The sequence below is a fragment of the Rana temporaria genome, chromosome 1 (assembly GCF_905171775.1).
Source record: "Rana temporaria chromosome 1, aRanTem1.1, whole genome shotgun sequence".
NCBI classification, from domain to species: Eukaryota; Metazoa; Chordata; class Amphibia; order Anura; family Ranidae; genus Rana; species Rana temporaria.
The window spans coordinates 639542503-639563890 of NC_053489.1; the positions used below are offsets into that span (position 1 = coordinate 639542503).

The 21388-nt window shown below is 43.5% G+C and overlaps 1 protein-coding gene across 1 annotated transcript in view; it reads right to left on the minus strand.

Moving 5' to 3' along the window:
* The window catches only part of LOC120924472 (zinc finger matrin-type protein 1-like), a 79042-nt gene that overhangs the window by 28988 nt on the left and 28666 nt on the right, over window positions 1-21388 (minus strand). The window contains exons 2-4 of the mRNA XM_040335458.1: window positions 5816-5922; window positions 4168-4275; window positions 744-776 (exon numbers count right to left, since the gene is read on the minus strand). Of these exons, the coding sequence (XP_040191392.1) occupies window positions 744-776; window positions 4168-4275; window positions 5816-5922 (248 nt within the window). The remainder of the gene's footprint in view (window positions 1-743; window positions 777-4167; window positions 4276-5815; window positions 5923-21388) is intronic.

Below are 21388 nucleotides of genomic sequence, written 5' to 3' on the forward strand. Positions count from 1 at the left end.
TCTTAGCCTGCATATTCACGCTGGCCGCTAATATGCAAATTAGGTAGTTACGCCGATTCAGAAACGTACGTCCGGCGCATTTTTTTACATCGTTTACGTTAGGCTTTTTTCGGCGTATAGTTACCCCTGCTATATGAGGTGTAGCTAATGTTAAGTATGGCCGTCGTACCCGCGTCGAGTTTTGAACATTTTACGTCGTTTGCGTTAGTCGTTCGCAAATAGGGCTGGACGTAATTTACGTTCACGTCGAAAACAAAGACGTTTTGCGGCAGATTTTCGAGCATGCGCACTGGGATTTTTTCATGAACGGCGCATGCGCCATTCACAAAAACCGTCAAATACGCGGGGTCAAGTCAAATAAAACACGCCCCCAACATCCCCATTTGAATTAGGCGGGCTTACCCCGACACACATACGTTACGTCGCGGTAACTAAGGGCGCAAGTTCTTTCTGCATACGGAACTTGCGCCCAAAGTTAGGGCGGCGCAACGTATCGGAGATACGTTACGCCAGCAGAAAGATCTGCTGATCTTTCTGAATCTGGCCCATGGATGGCAGATTCGTTACACACCAAGATTTAACACGAACAACACCAACAGAGAATGTCTTATTATGGGTAATTTAATATTACTGAAGCACTTTGCAATTTGGTAAACAAGCTAAACTTGATTTAATACATTGTAAAAAAAAAATAATAAAACAAATTACAATAAAAAGCACCAGTTTAATGCATTTATACTTACTGAACTGCTGTTCTGTGATATAGACCTTGAAATCTAAAGAAATATAGACAGACATGAGGATCAAGAGCTAATCTGTACAAAAGACTGGACATGTCAAATTAAAGAACAACAACAATAATAATAATAATAATAATAATAATAATAATGAATAACGTTTCACAAACTGGACACTCATCTGGATACTGTAAGAATTACGTAAAAGTGGAAAGCATTGGCAGAAAGAATTAGAAAAAAAAAAAGAAAAAAAAAGAAGAGGTACTGAAAGTCCCTCTGCAGGTTGTCATAATGTGCCAATATGGACTGGGTAGTAGTATATTATGACTGACTTATCTCTCAATCAGAGGCCTTCCATCCTCCTCCTGGGTTTGCTCTCTCCGGCTACTTGACTGGCCGGACCATGATGACATCACATGCGTACAGTGCCCTCTGGAAGCTCAGCACACAGAGTGTGCCGTGAATACAAAGTGTACTGCGCATGCGCCAGAAACGCCATTGGCCTCGGCCGATATGAACGTCTACTGTGACTACTGCTTTTATTGGGTGGAGGGAGGTGGGTCTAGGGACTAAATGTGTATGTAGTGTTATTGTTGATTAACAATACTACATACAAGTCCAAGAAAACGAGGCTAAACACGATTACTAACCGTTACAGGCATTTGGTGTTTCAACGCCTCTGAACATCCGTCCTGAATGCATTTTTTTGCTTCCCATAAAATGTTTCTAAACTCAACTGCCTACAACCGACTATAAAGACCCTGTGTACATGTATTGATAAGACAACAGAGGAGAGTTCAGGGGCCGCTGAAAAAAAACAAAAACACACACAACTGCTTCTAAACGTCCGTTTACCAGCAGCGGTGTACATGAAGCCTTAGGGCCCTTTCATACGTGTGGACCATATGTCCGCTTTTTCATCCATCCGTTTGCAGATGAAAAAGGGACATACATTGGTCCCAATGTGATTGCGGGTGTCAGTGGATGACCATCTGCCGACACCCGTAATCACCCGCCTCCGCAAAGATCCGATTTTGCAGATGGAAGAATGTCCTATTTTTTTCTTCCGTCTGCGGATCGGATGAACACAGACACACGGTCCATGTTCATCCGATCCCCCCATAGGGGAGAGCGTAGAAAAGACAGGGCGGTCCCTGTACAGTGTGCAGGGATCGCCCTGTCAGCCGCCGGCTCAGCGGGGATATACGGAGCGATTCCCGATGAGCTTACGGACACATGGAGGCGGATCATTACTGATCCGCCCCGTGTGAAAGGGCCCTCAGTAAGCACATTTTAGGCACACATTTAACCCTTTAATTACCCGTTAACCCCTTTCCTGCCAGTGTCATTAGTACAGTGACCGTGCTTATTTTTAGCTCCGATCACTGTATTGGTGTCACTGGTCCCCAAAAGCGTCACTTGGTGTCCAATTTGTCTGCCACAAGATCGCAGTCCCGCTACAATTTGCTGATCACAAAAAAAATAAAAATTCCATAAAAATATCCCGTAGTTTGTAGACGCTATAACTTTTGAGCAAACCAATCAATATACACCTATTTACCAAGAATATGTAGCATACTACATATTGGCCAAAAATTTCGGAAAAAAATTATTTTGTACATTTTTTTTATTGGATATGTTTTAGTGCAGTAAGTAAAAAATATAATATAGCGCAGAAGCCTTAGTTGTAGCTAGTTGAAAACAGATATAACAAGATATATATGTATACCTAAACAGATGCCACCTTTAAACAATTATCATATAAGTAACGCAGTGCCGGTCATGGAACCAAGAACAGGTAGTGATCTCCATTTACACTTGTACGAATCCAAAGTTGTGCCGACTTTGGAGTGCAACTTTGGATGGGTGCAACTTGAAAACAACTTTGACCAGTGGGAATAGACAACTGTTGCATTATATGACCTTCAGGTAAGACTTTCATGCATCTTTCGAGGGTTAACATTGACATCTACGGTCCTCAAGTTGTATGAAAGTTGGACTAAAGTAGTGCATGAACTACTCTGAAGTCGCTGCAACTCGCACTTATATGAATGGTTAGATAGTAGGTGAGGTTAAAAAAAACAAAAAAAGACACAAGTCCAACTTATGTGTGCGATTATATGTCAGTATTACATTGTATATCCCTGTGTAGTGGTCATTCAGGTGCTTATCCAATAGTTTTTTTTTAAACCATCAATGCTCCCCGCTGAGACCACCACCTGTGGAAGGGAATTCCACATCCTTGCTGCTCTTACAGTAAAGAAAATCTAAAACAGAAGACAGATCAGCGCAATAAAACCCCAATGCTAAGCGGCTGGACAGTAGTTTAAGGTTAGACCTCTTTTCTTCTAATTTTAAAGAGTGGCCACGTGTCTTATTGAACCCACTTCAGCAAAAAAGTTTTATCCCTATAGTGGGGTCACCAGTACGATATTTGTAAGTTGAAACCCTATCCCCTCTCAAGCGTCTTCTCCAGAGAGAATAAGTTCAGTGCTCGCAACCTTTCTTCACAACTAATATCCTACAGACCCTTTATTAGCTTTGTTGCCCTTGGTACTCACTCCATTTCCAGTACTTCCTTCCTGAGGACTGGTGCCCAGAACTGGACAGCATACTCCAGGTGCGGCTGGACCAGAGTCTTGTAGAGCAGAAGATTTATCATTTTATCTCTGGAATAAATTCCCTTTTCAATGCTTGCCAATATTCTGCTTGCTTTGTTAGCAGCAGCTTGGCATTGCATACCATTGCTGAGTCTATCATCTACCTTGGTTATTATTGGAAAACATGATGTTGCATGACAAGTCGCACAAGTGTGAATGGAGCCTTACTTAGAATTACTGTTTTTCCACTTCTTGGTTGAGTGGGGCACTGGTGATGTAGCCCTAGCCTCATTAAATACATCCTGGGAAGGCTACATTACCAGTGCTTCTCCCCTCTGACGATGTGCACTGTCACATGTTCCAGGAAGCAGTTCCAGATAGTATGGCGAGATAGATTCATCTTCCCTTAGTGAAAATGACCACTGTGAGAAGAAGGGGGAAGAAAACAAATCTATGCATCGCTAAATATTTCCAAAGTGTCCTTGTAATTTTTAACATAAAGGTTGAAGCTAATCTTTTATGACTTTCTTGTCCTCCACAAACGACAGTGTTTGGAGCAAACTCTGCATCCTGGGAAGAAAGCCACATATATTTACAACAGCACCAGCAGAGGGACGGAGTACAGCAGAGGAGCACAAGGGTCACAAAGCAAGGTAACTCTGCAGCTGCCACACAGTGCTCCTACCCCCCCCCCTCTACAGCCCCAAAGATGCCACACAAATACCAACTTTTCTGAAGTATTCCCATAAAGCTAGATGCCACGGCTCTCTTCATTGGAATACTAAATAAAATTCAAAATACGGAAAGACTGGCGAAAGAGGAAATCTTACACGAGAATGAATGCGCTCTGCTTTCTGATCTGCTCTCTTCTTATATGCCATTTCTTCCAGTTCTTTATTTAAGAAGTAAAGGCGAACTTTCTGAGCATGTCTCTTACCCTGCAAAAAGAGTAATCAAAGCATTATTCCATGAAGAACTATTCACATCTAAAATGGACTACATAACATAACCAATACTGACAGTCAGGGCCGAAACTAGGGGGACATCTGCTACGGGCGCTGCCCGCTGACAGGAGTAATGAGAGCGGCATCATTACTGTCAGCTCAGCCCTGGGAGCAAGGAGGAGAGAGCACCGGGAGGAAGTATGGGCTGTGCATAGCTCAGCTGTCAACAGTCCCTCTTGTTTGCCCCTGGATGTTTTGAGGTTGGCCTCCATCAGGAACAGAGTGTGCCTCCTCTACTGAAAATGTCGCGGCTGTTAGAGCCAACGTGGCTTCTTTCCCTTTTTACAGTGAGCTCTGCATGGGGGGACAGCGAGAAAGAGAGTGAGCAAGAGAGAAAGAGAGCGAGCAAGAAGCGCGCGCAAGAGAGCAATACTCACCTTTCGATAGAAGCTGTTGCAGCGGTCCCGGCACACTGCTGTGACTGGCAACATGTCTCCCGGAGTTATTTCTGGGTTCACAGGCTTCCATGACTGATTGGACGGAGCCGCAATGACATCACTCCGGCACATGCGTGCGGGAGCCGCCAGTCAGGACACAACTACTGAAGAAACGGCACGAGCAAGCCGTTTCTTCAGTGCGCATGTGCCGATGACGCCAGACACATACAGCGGATACAGTGAATATCTCCTAAACTGTGCAAGTTTGGGGGATATTCATGGTACATACAGGTAAGCCTTATTATAGGCTTACATGTAGGTAAAAGTGGTGCAACGGCGTATACAAGCATAATTTCAGGCATAGGCTATATTATTAATATTTACATTGGTCTGAGCTGGAATTTATATATTTATATATATATATTTATATATATATATATATATATATATATATATATATATATATATATATATATATATATATATATATACATACACACACACACACACACACACACACACATACACACCATATCTGACTGATGCCCTGCAGATAAAGGAACTGGGGAATCTGTCCTCAGTCCCTTTCTCAAAAGTGAGCCACCAGAGGTCTTTGTAGACGCCTGATATTTCATCAAGCATCCAAACAGGATAAAAAAGTAAAATGTAAAAAAAAAAAAAAAAAAATATGTATAAAATAAAAAAAAGGATTCATACTGTCACCTACTTTTTACCAATCTCTGCCCTACTGACATCGTCCTCTTTGAGGGGGGGGGGGGCGCCGAACTAAGTCTTTGTCCCGGGTGAAAAATGTCTAGCTTCGCCATTGCTGACCCTTCCCTCCTAATTGATCGGCACACCCCCAGTATGACAGTACTTAGGCCTGGTAACTGGCTGAGCAAGTCCAGAGCACTGCGCTCCAGAAGGGCAAGCAGAGCACCAATGCCATGGAGTACTGTCATATTTGGGATTGAAATGTGGCAGACTACAGTCAAAGAATGGGTGCCAGACAAAATATTTTTCATTGTCATCCACTGAAAAGATCAGCCTGGTAACCAAGAAATGATCTGAAGCAACTTTATTAACTAGTAACATACCTCATAATGTGCATTTCTGTGGGATTCGAATTGTAGGACTGCTCCACACACTCTACAGAAGGTGTCGGTGAAGAGTTCCTTTTTGGTTTTCTCATCCAAAACTACTTCTGTAAACAAGAAAAAAAATTAATTAGGAAAAAAAACACAAAGCATAATAATATAGGGACTAATTATATTTATTTATTTTTTTTGCCCCATGATTGAAGAAGAAACAGAACGTGATAAGCTTCCGCAAAAGATAACTGGTAGCACAGTTGTGCATTGGCGAGGGAGAGTGCGGCGCCGTCATCCCCCAAGCAGGATAAGCCCAGATTTACAAATTATTGCAAGTCCTCCCCCTTGACATGCCACCAATCAGTTCCAGTATAATGAATAGATCTTAAAGTGATTGTAAAGCTACGTTGTTTTAAATTTAAAATAATAAACATGTTCTACTTCCCTGCTCTGTGCAATGATATTGCTCAGAGCGGCCCTGAACCTCTTCTTCTCCGGTCACCCACTGGTGATCTTGGCCCCTCCTCTTCTATAAGTGTCCCCATAGCAAGCTGCTTGCTATGGGGGCACGCATGCCGATGCTCCTGAGCTGGAATGTGTGCATCTATAGACACACACAGCACTGCTTGACCCCGCCCCCGACTCCCTCCTCACAGGATTTGACTGACAGCAGTCTTCTGTTGGTAAAGCCCATGAATGCAGGAAGAGCGCAGAGCAGTGGGACAAAGCTGGATCCGGAGTGGTGTCAGGTAAAGTGATTGGAGAAGACTTATTTTTTACTTTAATGCAGGGAATTCCATTATTTGTAAAAATGTGGCATTTAAAAGTGGATGTAAACCCCAAAAAAAGTTTTTTTTTTTTTTTTGATGTCACAATGTAGAGAATAAGATTTCCTATCATCTTTGCCCAGTCTTGCCACACAGAGTTAATCCAGCTCTGAGCAATCCACTTTTTATTGTTCAGTGAAATAAAACAGACTTCCAGATAAAGACCAAAGTCCTTGCTTGAGTGACAGTTTATTTACAAATTTCGTGCACTAGCTTGCAGACATGCACAGCTTCTGTAAAGTGCACAATTCACATCCCCCTCCAGCTCTCCCAGGATTGGCTGTCTTTCCTGTGTTTTGATTAAATGTTTTCAAAATATGGGGTGATGTAAAACATCACGGTTGAGCAGCGGTTTTACCACCCTTCAACTCCCTACCCCATTAGCTGCAGAGGTACGATGCTTTACTTTGCAGTTGTGGCAGGAATTCTACCCCCGTAATGCCTGCTGAACGTGACCCATTCAAGTGAATAGGGTTACTTGTGCGGGGTCCAAGGGGTTCAATCAGAAGGCAAAACAATGTCGCCTCACTGCCTGTGAAATGCTCTCTTAAGAGAGATCCAAACATAGACACAAACATAAACTTATTTTTACCACTACTAATTGAGCTTGTATCGTGAAATTTAGAACTCTGACACTGTTTTGATGTTGAATTTAAGAACTGTGAAAACGTGCAATAGACTTCCTCCGGATGTGGTTCTGGCCAGCTCAGTAGATTGCTTTAACCACTTAAGGACCGCCGCACGAAGATATACATTGGCAGAATGGCACGGCTGGGCACAGGGACGTATATATACGGTCCCTTTAAGAGCCAAGCCGTGGGTCGCGCACGCGACCCGGTCCGAAGCGCCGACACCCGATCGCCGCCGGTGGCCCGCGATCGGTCACAGGAGCTGAAGAACGGGGAGAGGTGAGTGTAAACACACCTTCCCCGTTCTTCACTGTGGCAATGTCAGTGATCGTCTGTTCCCTGATATAACGAACGACGATCACTGACGTCACACGTCCAGCCCCGCCCCCCTACAGTTAGAAACACACAAGGTCACACTTAACCCTTACAGCGCCCCCTAGTGGTTAACTCCTTCACTGTATTGTCATTTTCAATGGTCCCAAAAATGTGTCAAAATTGTCCGATGTGTCCGCCATAATGTTGCAGTCACAAAAAAAATAAATAAAAAAAAAAAAAAAACACGCTGATTTCCGCCATTCGTAGTAAAAAAAAAAAATATATTATTAATAAAAATGCCATAAAACTATCCCCTATTTTGTAAACGCTATAAATTTTGCGCAAACCAAATCGATAAATGCTTATTGCGATTTTTTTACCAAAAATATGTAGAAGAATACGTAACGTCCTAAACTGAGGTTAAAGAAAATGTTTTTTTATATCTTTTTTGGGGATATTTATTATAGCAAAAAGTAAAAAATATTGCATTTTTTTTCAAAAGTGTCGCTCAATTTTTGTTTATAGCGCAAAAAAATAAAAACCACAGAGGTTATCAAATACCACCAAAAGAAAGCTCTATTTGTGGGAAAAAAAGGACGCCAATTTTGGTTGGGAGCCACGTCAAACGACTGCGCAATTGTCAGTTAAAGCGACGCAGTGCCAAATCGCAAAAAGGGGTCAGGTCCTTAACCTGCATAATGGTCCGAGTCTTAAATGGTTAAAAAAGGACTAGTTTCTTTCCTAAATGTACATAATATAACTGGGTACTAACATTTATAGGTAAAGTTGATCCGGGGAAAATCAGATTGCCTCTCGGGGGATCAGGAAGAAATTCTTTCACCTGCTGTAGCAAATTGGATCATGCTTTGCTGAGGTTTTTTGCCTTCCTCTAGATCAGTGGTTCTCAACCTGGGGGTCGAATGACAATTTGCCAGGGGTCACTGAATCCTTGGCTGTTCCTGAAGCCCGCACCACTCTCCCAGCCTTTTTGCGGTCGCCCAGCTGCCCACTCAGCCTCCCCGCAGAAGCCCATTCAGGTCACAGCATAGCTGGGGGACGAAGATTAGAGGTCAGCTGACTTGTGAGGAATGTGAAGTGGGAGGGGCTGGAGGAGACCCTATCTCCTGATTTCAGCATAGGTGTCCCTGCTGCGAGACGCCACAGGGCTGGAGACACTGTGAAGCCGGAGACACAGTGAGTAACACTATCCGTTTCCCATTCTCCCCACTCCCCCAGAAAGATAAGAGAAGGGGGGAAAAAATAAGAATACGTGGAAGGGAGAGGAAATAAGGGGAGGAAGAAAAAGAATAAGAAAAAGAACAAGAAAGTGGGCTAGAGAGAGGGATGGGGGACACAAGAAATTAGGCTAGAGAGCCATAAAAGGGAAAGAAAAGAGAACAAAGAGAGTAGTAGTACATCCTAAAATGTACCATAAGGGTTTTTAATACTGTACATGTGGAAGGGACTCAGGGAGCGCTAAAAGTATGTGGGTTAGGGGCTTACTTGCCTTGCGTGCTGATAACCCACACTACGAAAATTTTACTGTAGGGGGTCCCCACAACTTGGGAAATTTTATTAAGGGGTCACGGCACTAGAAAGGTTGAGAACCACTGCTCTAGATCATAGGTGTCAAACACAAGGCCCGCGGGCCGAATCAGGCCATTTCTTGTGGCCCTCGCCCTCCTCAAGACCCTTACTTTCTGCTTTTAAGCAATGCATCCAGCTTCTTCCCAGCAGCAGCTTAAGGTAAGGGGGTACACTATAATGTAAGGGAGAGTGGGGGACTCAACTTCTGATGGTGGGGTGGCTCTTGAAATCTAATGTAAGGGGAGGGGATCATCTAATATTACAGATACAACCGGCCCTTTTGAGGGCAATCATAATGCTGATGTGGCCCACAATGAAATTGAGTTTGACACCCTTGCTCTAGATCAACTGTGGGTTGACCCGCAAAACGGCCTAGCCAAAAACCGCTGATAACAGCCTGTGTGTGCGCATGGACACAGAGGATAACATGATGGGGAGTTTATTGACTGCAGAACTTTTTTTATTGAAGCCAAAAACAGCTGCTGTAAAAACGTCCAGTGTGCATGAGGCCTAAAAGCCCAAATATATATTATATAATAATATATATATATATATATATATATATATATATATATATATATATATATATATATATATATATATATATATATATATATATATTTTTTTTTTTTTTTTACACTTTGACGTAAAAAAAATCATCTCTCTTTAAGCCCAAAAACAGGAAGTGACGTCGGAGGTTGCTCCAGTCCTCAAAAGGGCATGGAGCCGAGTGTGGGCTATCTTGCTGTCTAGCCATCAGCCGCATCAGGTTCTGGGCTTACCGTCAACTCCAGTAAGCTCGGAAAGGACCGGGAAGCAGCGGGAGGGGGGCACCTCTCCAGAAGTCTCTAAAAGTGATCCTGTGGTGAAGCTGCCACTGGGATCACTTTTATCTGATGCCGAATCACCCACAGAAAATAATGACATCAAGGTTATGGCAGCTAGGTGCTGCCATAAACCTGGTATTAAGTGACAAAATAATGATGTAAATTTTCTGTGGGTGACCAGCAATTGATTAAGCCCTGTCTGTGGACCACCATTTCTTGCAGGTTACCAGTCCTTAGATAAAAGGTGGTTGCATTTGTCTTCTTCTTTCAAGCTTTATTTGTTTATTTTCACCTGGTGATCTTGCCAGTAGCTTACTTCCTAAGAGCCGGTTCACACTGGGGCGACTCGTCAGGCGTCCCATTCAATGCAATGGAACCGTTCTAATAGAAGCGACGCAAGTCGCTCCGACTTAGAAAGAGGTTCCTGCACGACTTCGGGGGCGGCTCGGGGCGACCTGCATTGACTTCTATACAGAAGTCGTATTGCCGGTCGCCCCTGAAGTCGTGCTGTGGGAGTGTGAACCGGCTCTTAAGGTGACAACAACTTGAAACATTGTTTTAAGATAAGTAAAAGAAACCAGGACAGGATTCTGAGCCTCTCCTCTTATTCATAACAGAGGGGTATGGTTCTGTTTTTCTTGAAGTCAGCACAGGCAGGGAGTCCCCTTCTATTCCTTCATAGCCCCACAAACTAGTTTCTCCTATGTACAGATGGTGATCAAGTTGCACCAGTCTACATCATGCACAAAGCTCTGCATACCACTTTGGATTAGTACACTGCACACTGGTTATTATTGTCCAACCAGGCAAGATCTCTAGTCAAGATGTAATGAACTAAAGGACGCCTACCACTGTGCTGCAGATCCAGAGATCTGCATCTTCAAGTCCAGTCACTTATGTGTCCCCTGCCCACAGTTCTGCATTGCCCCAGTGGTTGCCAAGATCACTTTACACATCTTTTCAACTAACAAAATATGAGCTTACAACTGGCATGCTAGAGACACAGATCTCTGAGAATGCAGGTAAAGTAAAAATCAAGCTTTTTCACCTCAAATTCTTTTTAATTGGGTCCTGATATTTAAAAAAGAAAAAAAAAGGCTCCTACAGCCACAATGCTTGGGTTACCCGGCTCAAAAATGTTAAGTATCACTTCAAAAAAAAGGAGTTCAGATGTAAAAATGCATCAGAAAAAAAAAATGCTTAAATAACAGCAGCCTTATATGTAGAGCGGGTTAGAAAGAAGTACAGTATACATCTCCTGATCTCTGGTGTTTATCTGAAACATCCCTACAGCATTTCCATGTTCTGTGTTTCACACCTGGGGAGTAGATGGCACCTGAGCAAGCTCATGTACTGCTGTCTGGAGACTTGGCTCACTTCATATTGTTGGCATCACAGCACAGGTTTGGCAGAGCCACAACTTCAGCTTCTTTATTCCCATTTCTTCGGATCTGTGTGGACTGCAGTATTCTAAGTCTGTATTCACTAAGCAAAGTGCATTCCTGGTGATGTTGAAGCTTCTTTTCCAACATTTAAAAACAGTTTTATGGTGTTTTATGTAGGCATTTCCTGAGCTGAGCAAAGAGAAGCATTTGTAGAGGAGTTTTTGGGACATAAAAAGGCAATAAACTGCATGCATTGCGTGTTTACAGTCGCTCCCAACGACCGGCACAATTACAAATGAGATTTTGCTTGTTGAGCAGAAACACTTCGGTGTGAACGAGTACAACCACTTTCAGACTGCCGCCTGCAATGTACTGGCGGCCCGTGTAGGCAAAGCAGTGCACCGATACGTTGCTGCCTGCTTCTGGTTTTAGGGCGAGTGCATGCCCCCACGTGCCGACACCTGCTGTGATTGTACACAACGGGCGTCTGTCAGAAAGTCCCAGCCAATTATTCATGGCTGGGACCTGCTGATCGCTTGTGTCCAATCACAGCCCAGAGCCCTGTGTTGACAATCAACATAGGACTCTGTACAGAGGGAATAATCTCTCTGTTTCTTATCCCTTCAAAGCAGAGATAAGAAACAGAGACAAGTTAGTAAAAGCAGTACACATTTAACCCCTTAAAAAAATATAAATATAATCCTGCGCTTAGGATAATAATAGGAATAAGCTGCTGCCCCCCTAATAGAATCCCCAAAGGAGATACTAAAAAAAAGTATTGACTATAATATAATAAAATTGTGTATATATTATTAATACCTCAAAAACAGTATTAATAAACAATAATACATAAAACTCCTAATGCATGTGGTGGTGCTGACGGTATGGATGAGCCTATAATCCCTTACGCAATGATGGAGAAGCAAGGCTTGGGTCATCCAACCAGCTTTGCCATATAAGGTTAAACTTTTTAATCTCATTGCGATGTCGATATGCCAATTGTTCCCTAAGGAGAAGAGATTTAACATATGTAATTTATTTGGCCCTAGTAGGCACAGCTGTCGCCAACCAGAAGCGTGCTATGAGTTTCCTAGCCAGATATAACAATCTGGTTACCATAATGTACATACCTTTTGGATACATTTCAGTCCAATATCTAGTAAGCTTCGGGCATCGCCAAATACTATGTCTAAAGTCTCCCCTATGGATCGCACACTTTGGGCACTGGGGGTAAATCTCTTCTTCCCCATTCATATAGTTCAGGGATATGCAATTAGCGGACCTCCAGCTGTTGCAGAACTACAAGTCCCATGAGGCATAGCAAGTCTCTGACAGCCACAAGCATGACACCCAGAGGCAGAGGCATGATGGGACTTGTAGTTTTGCAACAGCTGGAGGTCCGCCAATTGCATATCCCTGATATAGTTGAACGGGAGTGCAATAGGACCTATGCAATATGAATAATTGGGACAGCTTATGGGACCGACATCACTGGGATTGACTAAGGCCATATGCCACCGATCTCCATCTATAGTCCCCATGTCAGAGGCCCACTGAATTCTACACTTAAGAGAAGCAGTATTCTGTATTGAGGAAACTAGTGTTGAATAAGCCCGTAAAATAACCCCCCCCCCCCCTTTAGGTTATTCGCCCGCAAGATCTCCTGAAGAAATAGATTTATGAACAGATAAACTTACAGTCTGTGATTGGAATTGTAACGCGCGCCTGAGTTGAAGGTAGAGGTCGACCGATATGGGTTTTTCTCTGGCCGATGCCGATATTTTGAAATCGCGGCAGCCGATAGCCGATTTATGATGCCGATTTTTCAGGCGCTTTTCGGCTAAACAGTAAAGTTAGCCCATATTTTTTTTTTTTTCGGCCAAAAGTTATATATTTTTATTACACAAAAACAGGTAATAAACTTTGACGAAAAAAAAAAATATGGGCTAACGTTACTGTTTAGTTATTATTTTTTTATTTGTTAAAGTATATTTTTTCCCAAAAAAATGTGTTTGAAAGACCGCTGCGCAAATACTGTGTAACATTAAATATTGCAGCAATCGCTATTTTATTTCCTAGGGTCTCTGCTAAAAAAAAAAAAAATATATAATGTTTGGGGGTTCCAAGTAATTTTCTAGCAGAAAATACAGGATTTTTACTTGTAAGCAACAAGTGTCAAAAAAGATTTAGCCTTTAAATGGTTAAACTGAGAACTCTCCTACACTTCAGTTCATTGATAAGTAGCAACATTGTATATCTTTTCTAAAAACTTGGCAGGCTGCCCAGGAGAGAGAGAAGGTCTTCTACGGGAAGCTTCAGGCAACTTGCATTGACTTCTATTACAGAAGCTTTTTGCAAGTCGCGGTGCTGAAGTTTAAATCGGCTTTTTTAAAGCACAAATCGGCCGATGCCGATTAATTAAAAAAAAAAACGCCAAATATCGTCCGATCTCTAGTTGAAGGTATCGATAGAATTGTTTCCGTGTTAAGGAGAACTCTTGACTCAAAGGTCAAAGGGATTTAAGCACACTACCACTATATAGATGTTGAAAAAAACATATCCCTTGTCGTGCCCAAAGGCAAAAAAAAAAAAAACGCAGTTTAGATAGTTCCGAATAGTTGGGGGGGGGGGGGCAGGGGGTAAATTCCAACGGTCCAGCTATAGTCAAAGCCCCCTTAAGCTGCCTTCCAGTCTTTGTGAAGCAACAATACTGTCGGAGAAGACGTAGGAAAACCCGGTAGGCCCATCTCCAGATGAGAGCCAGCCATTAAAATAAGATTGGTGCAAGTCATCAATTGAACCATTGGATCATCCGAGTCACGAAGAGCCCATCCTGTAAGTTGCTGCAGCTGTTCTGCTAGAAAGTACATCTTGGGGTGTGGTAACCCTTTAAATATTTATTTATTATCAGTCCTGTTGGGGGGGCTTTGGCGAGATGTCCCTGACATCTCCCTTTTGAGACAGAGAAAGGGACAGTCTCTTTCTCTGCAGCCTCAGCTGCACTGGAAATGAATGGACAGGAGACAGATGCTCCTCTACATTCATAAACTGAAGTATTGTAAACACAGTTTATGATGCTCAGTTATGAATGGACAGAATCAGTGATCACTGTCTGTTCATTTGGAGAAGGAAGGAGTCGGTAAATGACAGATTTACCAGCTCCTTCTTTCGCTCTCCATCCTGACAGATTAAGGACAAAAGGGGGAAAAGGAGCACGGAGGGGAACAGGAGGAGCATATGGGGACAATCAGGGTGGATCAGTACGGCGGTGGGGTTACAAGCGCTGATCCCCCTGAATAGATTTCAATAAAAGCAGCTGAAAGCCGCAGGAGGGAGAGGAGGAAAAGTGTCTGTCAGCTGCTTTATTAAAATCTAGTGGGTTCAGTGCTTGTAATTCCCCCCACCGATCACTCCTGACTGCGAGGTATCGGATCAAGCATCGGAGCATTTGCTTGAGTACAAGTACTCGGGGAAATGCTTGGTATCGGCACCAATACTAGTATCGGTGCAACCCTAGTAAAAAGCCTTGATTTAAGGAATAATTTTTAAAGAGCAACCGGCATCCCACAGCGGGCTCCTCCTCTGACCCGCTGTTGACTCACCGACAGTCCCATTCACTTTAATGGGATGGCTGGTGATGCAGCAGTATCACAAGGTGGGGGACGTGGCGTCAGCAGGTGAATGGATGCCCGCTAACAGGTGCTGCCATGATGGATCTGAAATTACAGGAGCTCTGTAAATGTAAGGACTTATTGTATAGAACCTCCCATGCCTATAACTGGATTCTCTGAGCATGTTTTATAAAGTTTTGATGTCATGGCTGGCAAGGGAAAGATTGTAAAGTGGTTCTAAAGCCAACACATTTATTAAAGCTGAGCTTCACCCAAAAGGAAAGCTCCGCCTCTTTGCCCCCCCCGCTGCCACATCTGGCACCTTTGGGAGGAGAGCGGGTACCTGGTTTTGACAGGTACCCACTCCCACATCCAGATGACTTTGCAGCGGCAAACTCAGCCGGAAGTTCGGCCCCCCTCCTCATACCCCACTGCTGGACCATACACAAATCGCAGCGTGTTTTGCGCAAGCGCAGTAGGGAAGGCTTGCCAATTCCCCTTAGCCAAGATGGCGGTGGCGGCAGCAACACTTGAACTCAGATTGTAAAGACACCGCTGGATTCGTGGACAGGTAAGTAATAATCCACATATTAAAACATCAGCAGCTACAGTTTTTGTAGCTGCTGACTTATTTTTTTCTGAAGGAGCCTGGAGCTCTGCTTTAATGCATTCCCTGCATAAAGATAACATGTTAGAGCTTGCCTTCCTCCCCCGACCTACCTAAATACTTACCCAAGTCCTCAATCGATCCAGCAATGCACACAGCTGGATCTCTCCAGCTCCTCCTCTTTACACCAGGGACTTGGACAGCATGGGAGTCATTGGCTATCAGCTTGGGAGTGAGCACACCTGCATGCCCCCTTAGCAAGAGATTTTGATATGGGGGCACACGGAGAAGATCAGCAACCAAGATCACCAGTGTGGGATTCCAGAGGAGGTTGTTCCGGGGTGCTCTGTGCCTTACTAGTACAGAACAGGGGAGTATAAAAGGTTTATTTTTTTAAATTGCCTTTAGTAAAACTTTAATAAGGTGTACGTGGCCTTTTACTTCACCGATGACAACAAAGAATTTGATAGGAAAGAAAAAAAGCAAACTGCCGCATTCTGATGACATCACAAATTCCAGTTTATTAAGCTGACCAGCACTGTAGGGAACTCCCTGTTGATGCGTTTCACCCAACAGGCCTTACTCATAGGAGGCAGGCTTCTATCTCTACATGTAATGTGTTGGAGCATGGACAGCTCAATATACCACCTGCACCCGGTGCTGAAGACAGAGCGGGAGGGATTTGGCTTGAGAGAGAAGGAAACCAACCAATACACACACACACTAAGATTTAAAACCCAACTTTACCCTTTTTAATAAAAATTACATTTTCAGATTCCCATAGCTGCCACCCAACATCCGAGTTGCATGACTCTGAGGCCCCGTACACACGAGGAGACATGTCCGATGAAAACGGTCCGCGGACCCTTTTCATCGGACATGTCTCCTGGGAGCTTTTGGTCTGATGTGTGTACACACCATCAGATCAAAATCCCCGGACAGAGAACGCGGTGACGTAGAAGACACCGACGTTCTCAAACAGGGAAATGCAATGCTTCCACGCATGCGTCGAATCAATTCGACGCATGCGCAGGATTTGGAGACGCTGGTTACACGTCATAACCAGCGGACATGTCCGATTAGGTGTACTAACCATCAGACATGTCCGACGGACATGTTTCCAGCGGACAAGTTTCTTAGCTTGCTAAGAAACTTTTGTCTGCTGGAAACCTGTCCGCTAGGCCGTACACACGGTCGGACATGTCCGCGGAGACTGGTCCGCGGACCAGTTTCAGCGGACATGTTCGACCGTGTGTACGCGGCCTCAGCCTCACTTAAAACATTAGTCCAGGGAGTAAAAATGCCCCATCATTGGCATTAGTGGAAGCAATAGTGCTCCATGGTTGGTACCATGGGAAGAAATGGTGCCCCTTTATTGGTGTCAGGGTGAGGAACAGTGCCCCATCATTGGTATCAGTAGGAGGAATAGTACCTTGTATAGGTGGGAGGAATAATGCCCCCAAGGGCCACATAAATGCAAGCAAAGGGCCATATCTGGCCCCCGGGCTGTAGTTTTGAGACCACTGTTGTAAACCATCACCCCATTCAATAGATAGTAAAGAAACAGCTCAAGAAGAACTTCATCCTCCCCACCCACTTTCCATCACTGAACTTTTGATATTATGTAAATCCCTTACAGGTATGAAGCCTGCCAATGCCGATCACTCTGCTGCCCGGTTGTCATGTTGAGCAAGAGCTTTCAGTAGGACCTTCTACCTGCATATCTGAAATTAAAATCAGCTGCTCCGTTTCAATAAAACCAAATTACATCTTTTCCCCAACACTAAATTAAACATTATATAATCTTCTCACATGAGCAAGATCTCAATTTCATGTTAGCTATCAGTAACATGCAAAATCCAGAATATTGCTGCACTCCTTGGTATCTTTATTGAAGCATTAAAATCACATCACAGGTATGACAGCAACATAAAAAGGTAACATATTTCGCACTAAAGTCAAACCTTTGAGTAAGCGCCGACTTTAGTGCAAAACGAGTTACCTTGTACCAAGGCGTGTAGCAAAATCCCAGGTTTTGCACATTCGTGAATCTCACAAACGATCTTTGCAGCACCCTGGGTGTCAGTTCACAACATGTGAGAGTCCGTCATTCACCTAGAGCGCCATTTCTTTGGCCTCACTGAACATGGTTCATGTTGGCTACATCAGAATGGCAGCACATAGCTAATGACCAAACTTAAATTTCTATAAACTCAATGCTAGTGGAAGCAAAACTATAAAAACTAAGGTGGCCAGCTAGATCCACATTCATCTTCTGACTGTTCTAAATTATGTGTACCATCGTTAGGGGAAAAAAGTATTTGATCCCCTGCTGATTTTGTATGTTTGGCCACTGATAAAAAAAAAAATGGTCAGTCTAATTTTATTGCTAGGTTTATTTTAACTAGGGTTGTCCCGATAATCTCACGTGACAGCGGCACATGTGTCAGTAGTTTTTTCCTTTTATCTCTAACAATTTTTTTTTTTTTACATTTTTTTTTATTTACAATGCTTTCTTTTTTTTAAGAGGAGGGGGTGGACCATGTCAGTGTGTTTTTTTCTTTTATTTTATTATTTTCTACAATAATTTTTTTTATTCTTTTTTTCAGCCCTGTTGGGGTGCTTTGGCGAGATATCAGGGGTCGTAACAGACCTTTGACATCTCCCCTTTGAGACAGAGAAAGGGACTAGGGACACATGTTCCCCAGTCCCTTTCTCAGCAGCATCAGCTGTACTGAAAATGAATGGAGTGAAGACAGCCGCTTCTCTTCATTCATAAACTGAAACATTGTAATCACAGTTTACAATGTTTCAGTTATGTGAATAGACAGAGTCAGTGTTCACTGACTCTGTCCATTCAAAGCAGTTAGGAGCCGGACTTACCGGCTCCTACCCCGCTCTCCATCCTGACAGTTCCAGGGGGTGGAGGAGCACGGAGGGAGAGAGAAACACGGGGGGGGGGGGGGACACGGAGGGAGAGAGAAACACGGCGGGGGACATGGAGGGAGGGAGACTGCAGCAAAACTAAGGGGGACTGGAGGATACGGGACAGTCAGCGGTAATCGTGTGTGGGGGAGTTGCAAGCACGATCACTGCTGATTTTAAAGCAGCTGAAAGCTGGGGGAGGGGGGAGAGAAGCGGAGAAATTAGTTTTAAATCTATACAGCGGTGATCGGTGCTTGTAACTTCCCCATGCACTGATCACCGCTGACAGTACAAGTATCGGTCCCAATCCTAGTATCGGTATGTAGAATACGTATCGGCCTAAACTGGAAAAAATTAGTTTTTTTTATATATATTTTTTAGGGGATATTTATTATAGCAAAAAGTAAAAAACATTTTTTTCAAAATTGTCGCTCTATTTTCGTTTATAGCACAAGGCATCAAATATCACCAAAAGAAAGCTCTATTTGTGTGAAAAAAAAAAAGGACACCAATTTTGTTTGGGAGCCATGTTGCAAAATGTACTCTGGTCTTTGGCCAGCAAAATGGTCCAGGGCTAAAGTGGTTAAAGGGAGTGCTCCTAATCTCAGATTTAGGCTGGGTTCACACTACGGTTTTCCCGTCCGTCAGCCGCATACGATTTCAGTATTGAAAACGTACGGGCCCGGACGGGAAAACGTATAGATAGAGAATGCATTGCAAATCGTATGCACTCAGATGCATCCGGGTGCGTACGATTTGCTGGCAAAACGTTTTTTAAACGTCCGCAAAACCGTGTTCAACCACGGTTTTGCGGTCGTTTTTAAAACAGTATGGCAAACGCATACGTTTTCCTTTAACATTAATGTTAATGGAAAACGCACATGTGTGCGGTTCCATACGTTCCCGTCCGTTTCAGCCGCATACGGTTTTCCATATAAATCGTATGCGGCTGACGGACGGGAAAACCGTAGTGTGAACCCAGCCTAATACAGGTAACAAAAGACACCTGTCCACAGAAGCAATCAGATTCCAAGCTCTCCACCAGGGCCAAGACCAAAGAGCTGTCCAAGAATGTCAGGGACAAGATTGTAGACCTACACAAGGCTGTAATTGGCTACAAGACCATCGCCAAGCAGCTTGGTGGGAGGGTGACAACAGTTGATGCGATTACTCGCAAAAAAAGTATTCATACCCCTTGAAACTTTCCACATTTTGTCATGTTACAACCAACAACAAATGTATTTTATTGGGATTTTATGTACGAGACCAACACAAAGTGGCACATAATCGTGATTTTTTTTTTTTTTTACAAATGTGAAAAGTGTGGCGTGAATTTGTATTCAGCCCCTTTACTCCGATACTCCCAACTAAAATCTAGTGGAACCAATTGCCTTCAGAAGTCACCTAATAAATAGAGCCCACCTGTGTGCAATTTAATCTCATAAATATAGCTGTTCTGTGACGCCCTCAGGTTTGTTCTAGAACCTTAGTGAACAAACAGCATCATAAAAGGCCAAGTTACCCACCAGACAGGACAGGGATAAAGTTGTGGAGAAGTTTAAAGCTGTGTTAGGTTATAAAAAAAATATCCCAAGCTTTGAACATCTCATGGAGCTCTGTTCCATCCATCATCCGAAAATGGAAAAAAAAGAGGCACAACTGCAAACCTACCAAGACACGGCCGTCCACCTAAACTGACCGTCCGGGCAAGGAGAGCATTAATCAGAGAAGCAGCCAAGAGGCCCATGATAACTCTGGAGGAGCTGCAAAGATCCACAGCTCAGGTGGGAGAATCTGTCCACAGGACAACTATTAGTTGTGCACTCCACAAATCTGGCCTTATGGAAGAGTGAAAAAGGAGCCTCTTAAGGGACAAATAGATAATCTATGATAAAATTGGTCCACCTTTACAGAAAAATCTGTAAGGTGAACTTACATAGGACCACCCCCCAGTCCCGCTGACCTGGAGCGCGGCAATATCCCGCTATGAGCCTTTGTATAGCCACGTCACCGGTCCGAGGCTTTCTCTGTTCTCCCCCCGCTGACAGGTTGGGCTACGCAGGTTCCGATTCAGGTGGTACGTAAAAGGAGAATTCCAATTGGTCGGTGCCGCCCATGTGACCAGTTAGAATGCTCCTAAACGTGTTTTGGGGATTAATCTGCAGGGGGGGGGGGGGGTAGGGATTTGTAACCCCCGCATCAGTGACGTGACTATACCAGGGCTCATACCGGGATATCACCACCCTCTAGGTCAGCAGGACTTGGGGGGGTGAGGAGGGGGTCCTGCATAAGTTCACCTTACCGATTTTTCTGTAAAAGGTGAACTTACCCTGACTTGGAGAGGATCTGCAAGGAGGAGTGGGACAAAATCCCTCCGGAGATGTGTGCAAACCTGGTGGCCAACTACAACATCTGACCTCTGTGATTGCCACCAAGTCATGTTTTGCAAAGGGGTTAAATTCTTATTTCACTCATTAAAATGCAAATCAATGTATAGCTTTTTGACCAATAATTTCTTTGTTAGTGGGCAAATGTACAAAGTCACCAGGGGGTTCAAATACTTTTTCCCCCCTCTCTCCATGTTCCACATATAGTTGCAATAGGTAACCAGATTCAGGATTGGACTATTCAGCAACAGGAATAAATATCCCCAGAAATTGCTCTTTTCCACAAACTGGACAATGAAATTCCTAAAAAAAAAAAAAAAAAAAAAAAGAAGAAAATAGGACTGGCCCGTTACACAATCCTTGCTGCTAGAATTGCAATTGTGAGACGTTGGAATCAGTCTCACAATAGTCAATTGAATTATGGATCAGAGATAAACTCGCATGTATTCTTCAAAATAACCAAACTAAAATCAACAAAA